The following is a 9022-nucleotide window of genomic DNA, read 5'->3' as shown; positions in this document are numbered from 1 at the left end:
GGAGGGCACCGGAGCCGCAGCGCCGCCAGCGGCCCCGAGCTCCGGCCTGGCCCCGCGGGGCCCGGCGGGCGGCGCGCGCCCTCTGGCGGGGAGCGCTGCGCATCCCCCGGGAGCGGCCGGCCCTGAGAGCCGGCACAGCGCCCGCTCCCGCCGGCCGAGGGACCTTTCCTCCGGCTGGCACGGCAGGCAGCACCTTCGGTAAGATCTATCGGTATCTTCACCAAAAAAATACACTGATGCGTTTATATAGAATACCAGGACTAGCATTTTCAGTCAGGTAACCCACCCAGGAAAACAGGGTGAACACATGACAGTACGTACTAGGGGAGAGGCACGGTATGAGACAACAGAAGACACTGTTGAGAATTTCATGGAATCATTTACGTCGGAAAAGACCTCTAAGAGGATCAAGTTCAACTGTTTACCTGTCACTGCCAGGTCCACCACTAAGGCATTTCCCCAAGTACCACATCTGCACATGCTGCTTCCCTGGGCAGCCTGTTCCAATGTTTGACAACCCTTTCAGTGAGTAAATTTTTCCCAGTATCCAATCTAAGCCTTCATGGTCTGGAATACCCCTTTGGTCAGTTTGGGTCACCTGACTGTGTCTTCTTGCAACTTTGTAGACAAAATGTACAATGGGAGACCTTTCTTATAATAAAGGAATAAAAATATCAGATTCAATCCTATGAAACTAACCAGATAAAACTACATCCTGAAATGATGAATCAAATAAGTTGTAGATATTTTATTTTACTTGTAATGCGATGTAGCAAATATCCCCTAGAGCAAGAGAATATGTTAATTCCAGGAATACAAGCAAGATAAGAAGATGGCTACTGATAAAGAAATTAAACATCATCAGTGAAAATGCAGCTGACATGACAGCAAATGCAATAATAATGACTCAGTCAAAATCAAGGACTATAAAGAGAAGTCATACAAGAGCAGAGCTTGGAGATAATTATATTCACCACCGAAATCAGATACAGGGAAACCTAGCAAGGGAAACTGTAAAATAAGACGGCCCTGAGTTATCATGCTGATCCATGTACATACGTGAATGTGTTTTCTGTGTCTCTGTAGGCAGACAGATTCTACTGTAGTGTAGTTTATGAATATCTTAATCATATCAGTAGATGGATATCAAGTTTTCACCAATAGGCACCATTGATAAGTGTATATACCCTCCTCTGAAAGTAAACTGATACTTTGTGAAACAATATTAATTATAAAGGTCTTCATTTTTCAGCAGTCATTTAGCAAGGAAAAAAGACTTTTGTAGCTTGGACACATCTGCTTCAAACACAATCACGACTGATTTTCTTATAATTAGATTTATACAGTCTTCGTATTAAGTGAGCTTTGTATGAGCCAACCACTGATCTTTGACTTTTGAGATACAGACTATCCATCTTCATTCACTACATACACTCTCTGGCACCCTGTGCAGCTACTTGACATTAACATATTAGTAGAAGTTGCCTTGAAACACAACTGCGGCTCCATATTAAGTTGCCCAATTTTTAAGGTGGAAACATTAAGTATAATGGGCTCTTATAGAGCCTTGCTTGCTCCACATGACTCTGCAGCTGACTAGGTCAAATTAAGCACCAAGCCCAGTTTGACGCAAGCAAGAATGAGATCAAACGACTGCTCTCTAACAAGAAGACATCACACATTAGGCTTCTCCATGACACATCAAAGCTCTGGGAACAGAAACCTTTTAAAGCTTTATGCAATTTGATCCAGGCATGCCTACAAGAAATGAAGGCTGCACGGAGAAAACCTAAGAATAGGAGATCTACTTTTTACAGGTATGCAGACTTGAAAATGCTTTTATGAAGAGATAAAAATCTGTTCATGCTCCCATGCATTATCTCTCCTTTGTAGCTTTGAAAGGTGTTCCCCATTTATGTAAAAGAAGCAAATTGCTTCTGCATAGGCAGAACATGTGATCCTTTATTGAGGTGCTTCTTTAATACTCAGGAGCCTTCTTCAATGACATAGTTGAAACTGCTCATTAACTGGTGACATTCAGACCTCAACTAATGAAGCAGACAAAACTCCAAAAGCCATCCGTCATGATGAAATGGTTAACAACAACAACAAAAAACTTCTAAAATAATCCAATCTTCTTATGAAGTTATTGAAAGCATACGCGTTTCATTTCACAGAATATCTCCTATTGGAAGGGACTCACAGCTCCAACTCCTGGCCCTGCACAGGACCATCCCCAAGAGTCACACCATGTGCCAGAGAGCATTGTCCAAACACTTTCTGAACTCTGTCAGGCTGGTGCTGTGACCACTCCCCTGTGGAGCCTGTTCCAGTGCTCAGTCACCCTCTGGGTGGAGAGCCTTTTGCTAATATCCGAACTAAATCTCCCCCGATACATTCCCGGGTCATTCCCTTGGCTCCTGTCCCATCAGCACAGCCATCTGTGTCTGCCCCTCTGCCTCCCCTCACGAGGAAGCTGTGGACTGTGATGAGGATTCACCACCTCAGCACTACCTGCCCCACCTGCACAGCTTCAGAGCTTGCTCGAGAGTGAACACACAGGGCACTACAAATAACAGGCAAATGTCATCCAGTAAGGTGAATTTGTTGGGTAATCACTAAACCTTGGATAGAAGTAACCGGCATTTGCTCTCTACATAATTCTTGACAACCACTTACTCTTCTATTGAGGCAATAAAGACCTGGCGAACAGGGCTAACAGCACTTGCCTGTCTCACAGGGCCAAGAGCGCTCGGGCTGTACAGCCCCGTGCACAGCGCTGCTGGAGCACCTTCCCCGCCGCCGCGTCCGCGCTGCTGCGTTTGCCGCTCCGCCGCCGCAGAGCGGTGCGGCAGCACCGGCCGCCTGTGCCCTCACGGGGGCGCGCCTGAGCCCCGGGACAGCGGCCCTGCCGTGCCCAGCCCGCCCGCGCGAGGGCGCTCACCCAGCCCCGCCAGGGGCGCGCGCGGCACCGCACAGCCCGGCGCGGCCCCGCAGCCTCCGTCCGCGGTGGTGAGCGGCATCTCCGCAGCCAATAGACGGCCCGACAGGCCGGCGGGGAGGGCGCTGCTGGCCAATAGAAGAGCGGGCAGGAGGGAGGCGGGGAATGCGAGAGCCCAATTGAGAAACTTTCCGGCCCCGCAGGGTGGGAACAAGAGTAAGATTCAGTTACAGACGGTGCGCGCTTCCTCCAATCAGAGCGTCTCCCCTCATCGCACGCTTCGGATTGGCTAACACATGGCCTTAAGCACGCCCGTCTCGCCAATAGGAAAACAGCGCTGCATGACAGACGTTCGGCTCAGCCAATTACTGTCGGTGCGGAGACCCCAGCCTCTTTCTCCGGCAAAATGGCGGCTACAGCTCCGTGTGCGGCTCCTCCCGCGGTGGCCCCGCCGCAGAGCCCGACGGCGACTCCCGCCGCCCCGGCGGGGAGCGCTCCCCCTCCGGCCGCGCCCGCCGCGCCGGCCCCGCCACCGGCCGCGCCACTGTCAGCCGCGCTCTCGGGCCCCTTCCCCGGCGGCCGCGTGGTGCGGCTGCACCCGGTCGTGCTCGCCTCCATCGTGGACAGCTTCGAGCGGCGCAACGAGGGCGCGGCGCGGGTCATCGGGACGCTGCTGGGTAAGAGCCGCCGCCCTGCCCTGCCTGCCGCAGCCTCGGGGCGAGCGCCCGCCCTCCCCGCGGCGTCCCTCTAACCCGCTGCCCTCCCTTCCTCCGTGTCTCCTTCCCGTAGGGACCGTGGACAAGCACTCGGTGGAGGTCACCAACTGCTTCTCTGTCCCGCACAACGAGTCCGAGGATGAGGTACGGAGGCGGCCCGGGCCGAGCGGGGGCTCTCTCGGCGGGGCGCGACCCCCGCGCTTCCGCTGCTGGCGGCCTGTGCCCGTGTTGCCCTCCGGGCTGAGCACCGTGTAACTAGCTGTCTCGGCCCTGTCCCGTTTCTCAGGTGGCTGTGGATATGGAATTTGCCAAAAATATGTATGAGTTGCACAAGAAGGTGTCTCCTAGCGAGATTATCTTGGGCTGGTAAGTTCTCCTTCTGCAAGAACATGCAAGTAGTTATGTTGATTCCTTAAATTACTCAAAATACGTAATTCACTTTATCCCAGATGGAGAAGCAGAAGCACTAATGCCTGTGACAGTCAGATCTTGTAACTCTCATTATACAGTCAGTGGTGAAGCTCCTGTAGCTCATAAAAGGAAGAGATAGTATTGGAAACTTACAGGATTTGCTTTTGTTTATGTCTAGCAAGGATCACAGAGGAGTGATGCCTTAGAGAATTGTGTGCATAGCTTTGTTAGAAGAACTTGCTACCTTTAATACAAACTATACCATGGAAGTTAACTGGTTAGAAAGAAGGGAGAATACAAAAGAGGTGTTTCAAGTATCAAAGGTGTCAGGAGGAATCACTGAAATACGTAGTTCTCTGCTGGAAGTACCTGTGTGTGGGATGCGAAGCAAGATCAGTATTGTGTTATGGGAACAGAGTCTGTGTCTGAGTGAGTGGCAGTGTGTTTATCACTCTTTTCATGCCTCTCTGATCCTACAAAATAGCTTCGTTTTCTTCCTGTGGAGCAAGCTTCCTCAACAGCCTTGTAATGGCAGAGCTGAGTGCAGTTCCAGTGACAGCAGTTTCCCTGAGGATGTGAGATGCTAATTGTAGAGCAGTTAAAGGAGCTAGATTAACGAGTTAAACCTCCTGCAGAGAGATGTATGATTTGTGGAAGACAAAGTTGGTCCGAATTTGTTTGGTATGCTTTGACTTACTTAGATGGAAAAAGCTGGTCTAGAACACAATGACAGATAACTGAATATTGGGTGTCTGAGGTCAGTCTACTGACATTTTATGGCTGGTAGTACAACACTGGCCTTGTGCATATTTTGGGCATGGGTGTGCTCAGCCTGTGATTCCTACAATTTTAGGGACAAGTGGCCATAAGCTAAAAAATCCTTAGTTAAAACACTTATGTTTAGTATGCTGCTATAGTTCAGTGTTTGGAAATCAGTGTTTTAGGATACAAACCTGTTAAATGCCAACAATACAAAACACTGGGCACATGAATGTTGAAAGAATGGCTCTTCAGCTTGTGTTCTTTTGAAGGTACGCAACAGGTCATGACATCACGGAACACTCAGTCCTGATCCATGAGTATTACAGCCGGGAAGCACACAATCCAATCCACCTCACTGTGGACACAAGTCTCCAGAATTCACGCATGAGCATTAAAGCCTATGTCAGGTACTCTGGGAGGCTGCAATTCTGGGAGGGGAGCAATCTGAATTAGTGAGAGATGTCCCATCAGGTTAACAAGAAATGTAGTGGGGTGCAGTGTCCTTTTTTGGGCAGTATTGTGCAGTAGTTAAACATAGTGGTGAGCCAGGGATCATGGCTTACTTCTCACTGGAATATCTTGACCATTGTATGTAGGCAGAAAGACTTCATGAACTGGAACCTCTTGGGGTGGGGAATTGTGACTTAATTAACAATTTTCAGAATGTCTCTGGGACATTTCACAGGGTTCACACAGCTAGCAGTAATGTCACTAACTTCCATCATGCTGACTGAATGCTAGCCTGTAGCCATAGGGCTTTACTGCTCAGCAGTGCATTTATACAAGTTGGAGGATTAATGTGGTTAAAACAATTCAAACAGCATCTTCTTGACGTGTCTTTCTTCCCCTTAAACCCATCTTTCTTGTAAATTAACAATGGAGATTAAATATTGAGAACTTAAAACTCTTCTACCTCACTGAATTCATCCCAGTATTGGCTGAAGAACTCTGCTCCGTAAGGAAAAAACCTCTTTCTTTGTAGAGAAAATACTGCTTCTTGACTGTGCATCTTTAAAATGGGAGCTGTTCCATGACATATTACTTAAATGGACTTCTAGTAGTTTGAATAATAGGTTTAATAAAGGTGTTGAGAGTGCTTTGTACTTGAATTTTGTCATATTCCTTGTTCCTTCAGTCATTTCTTAAAGCATGAATATTTCAGGATAGAAGAGCACCTGCTCTAAAAGCAAGAAGGAACTTTGGCTAAGATGACAATACTTGGCTCTTCATGCACTCATGCTGACAAATGTCAAACCAACTAGGAATATTCTTGGATGAAAAAGAGCAATTAATAGCATGCCAGAACTGATTTCCAGTCCTCAGTTATCCTTGGTCTTAAAATTGCTGATTTTGGTGAGAATGAGTAGTCTACTCATGTTTACGCTTTAATGCTAACAGAGATCATTGAGATGGAAATACCTTTTTTCCTCCCTTATATATGTCCATGCTGAAAACATCTTGTTGTTCTCTTTTTTTTTTTTTTTCTAGTGCCCCAATGGGAGTCCCTGGTAAAACTATGGGCGTGATGTTCACACCCCTAACAGTGAAATATGTTTATTATGATACAGAGCGGATAGGAGGTGAATGCTTTCTTCCTATTTTGGTTATAACCATTGTTGTGACACTGTTCAAGTACTTCTTTTTACCCTGGTAAAATTGCCATTCTGGTAATTTTACTGGTAATCAGACTGTCTTGCTGAAGCTTTCCTAAAAAATCTTCCACACGTTAAGGATTTAAGCTGGTTTCTGTGTCAGTCAGTTTTTTTCACTGATCCTCCTTTTGCTTTCAGTGGATCTTATCATGAAGACCTGCTTTAGCCCTAATCGAGTGATTGGCTTGTCCAGTGACTTACAGCAGGTGGGGTCAGCCTCAGCCAGGATCCAGGATACCCTGACCATGGTGCTGCAGTACGCCGAGGACGTGTTGGTAAGGCCAGCTTTCTATCAGCCAGAAAAAAAGGTTGATGTAAACTTGTGCATCTTGTTTTTCTCGTTATTATTTCTCTTTCTGGGCCATAAACTTTGAGTTCCACTTATGCTGAAGTGTGTGTTTCTTATGCTTAGTCTGGCAAAGTGGCTGCTGACAACACTGTCGGGCGCTTCCTGATGGATCTTATTAACCAGGTGCCAAAGATTTCACCAGAGGACTTTGAGACCATGTTGAACAGCAATATCAATGTAAGTTCGTAATTTAATTTTTTCTGTGCCTTCCTAGCAATTTTGAAAATTTGTCATACAGACATAAATTTGTCTGTGGTCTATGTTTTCATACAAACATGTTAATAGCAAATATAGCCTTTTATTTTCAGTAATTTGGTGTTTTAAGGGCTGAGGGTGGATAAAGGAGCTCACCATAATCTTGCAAGCAACTGCAGATAAAAGAATTTTTAAGGACTCAGGAATTTTGCAAGTAATCTGAAAACCAGTACCAATTCTTCTTTCATATTGATTGGACGATATCAATTACCAAACTTAAATAATTTTGGTTTCAGCAATAACTGGTGACTTGCCAGATTCCTTTGCGTGAGCTGAAGTTCTCTCTTTCCATAACACTTATGACATGAACAAGGATTTTTAGCATGCTACCTGATTTCTGTAACAGATTTTTAGAAAACTTAAGTTTCTGAATATGTTGTTCACCCACAGTCTGTAAGACCAGAACTAATTTTTAATTTTGCTTATACCCTTTGACTTGCCTGGTTAACATGGGTGAACTCAGAGTTAAAATTTCACAAGCAGTGTTTCATATTCCAGGAATACCAAAAGCTTCCTGCAAGGGAAGCATTCCTCAGGGTAGGACTTTCAGGACTAATTATATTTCTTCTAGCTGATTGTAAAATGCTTTACAGATGTTAAAAACTCAGCTCTCTAATAGGTTATGATTTATTAGTATTTCTGATCACTGCTTTTTTCTCCTCCCTTTCAGGACCTACTGATGGTAACCTACTTGGCAAATCTCACACAGTCACAGATTGCTCTCAATGAAAAACTTCTGAGTTTATAAAGAAATTTTGCCACCCTACACTTAAAGGAGCCCGAAGAATGAGCAGATACACTTTTCTTTGGTGTTAGAAACTTCCTTGGACTGTAATTTAATTACTTACATGACTTGGTTTACATCATTATTTCCATTGCTCTGAAAAATCCCTAACATGCTTTAGGAAATGAATGGGAATGGCTGCAGTTCAGTTGAGCCTGATATTTTAAAATGCAATATGAGAATCTTTTGTCTCCTGGGTTTATCTACTTGTATAACAAAATACAGCTTTACTGTAAGAATGTATTTGGAATAAAACTTCATTGCAGTGGCAACAATGGCTTCTGTCCAGAAAAAAACTTTCTCATTTATTGTGTAATGAATCCACTTTTGGAAGAGGGTGGAGGGAGGTAACATGGCATCAGGAAAGAAAGAGTGGATCCAAGTCAACTCCAGACTTCTTTGCAGGTTTTTTTCCAACTGTTAAAGCACACTGAAAGTGTGGGGTTTTGTGTTGCATGCTTTACCATGAAGGACTACAGAATGGTCTCTGGTTTATTAGTGGTGCTGTGTATATCCCCTCAGCAGGGTACTGAGAGACTATGAGACAGTAAATTCAATTTATGGTACACTTCTATGCATCTAATTATTTTCTGATTGTTTGGGAAAGGAAGTCAAGGTCAATAGCATTAGCCCCTCATAAAGGGGGAGTTCAGAGAATTAAAGCCAGCAACTGAGTTCATGGTAAAAGGGTTTGAAAAGCATTTCTGGCTAAACAAGTGTGGCTACTGGAGTTTCCATCTTTGCCAAAGAAGAAAAGGACAGCAAAATGAGAATTCATGAAATTTGAGGTTAAATTTGGATGTTAGGAATTTTCTATTTCATAACCCTCTACTGCTGTTAAAATTATGTGAAGAGAAACCTCATTTTCTCCCCAAGACATATTTCATGTTAACTGAGTTCCAGATGAAAGAAAGCCGATACAAGTATCAGCTGTAACTTCGCATGGTCTCTGCCAATAACATTACCTTTAGAAGGCTGTCTACAGTTCAGCTGTACTGAGGGGGTACTCTGCTTTAACAAAATTAAAGCATCCCTCTTCTACAACAAAACTTCCCACCTTACTAATGACTGTATCTTGTTTGGTGAATGAATTTGAAATTGGAGTGTGCAAAGAGTGTTCCCCCAAATAATTCTGGTAATTTGCCAGATAAA

The 9022-nt window shown here is 45.0% G+C and overlaps 1 protein-coding gene across 1 annotated transcript; it reads left to right on the top strand.

Annotated features, from left to right (window-relative positions):
• Positions 1-3332: 3332 nt before the first annotated feature.
• On the top strand, positions 3333-8147 carry LOC121672808 (eukaryotic translation initiation factor 3 subunit F-like). The gene is made up of 8 exons (XM_042045699.1): positions 3333-3618; positions 3731-3801; positions 3944-4023; positions 5100-5237; positions 6319-6410; positions 6621-6757; positions 6895-7008; positions 7757-8147. Exons 1-8 carry the CDS (start codon positions 3348-3350, stop codon positions 7832-7834), a joined length of 981 nt encoding a protein of 326 aa, XP_041901633.1. The 5' UTR covers positions 3333-3347; the 3' UTR covers positions 7835-8147.
• Positions 8148-9022: the final 875 nt, after the last annotated feature.

The sequence above is a fragment of the Corvus kubaryi genome, unplaced genomic scaffold (genome assembly GCF_017639235.1).
Source record: "Corvus kubaryi isolate FWS band 111438036 unplaced genomic scaffold, C.kubaryi_AGA036_p1.0 64976, whole genome shotgun sequence".
In the NCBI taxonomy this organism is placed as follows: Eukaryota; Metazoa; Chordata; class Aves; order Passeriformes; family Corvidae; genus Corvus; species Corvus kubaryi.
This window is presented reverse-complemented; position numbering and strand designations above follow the sequence as displayed.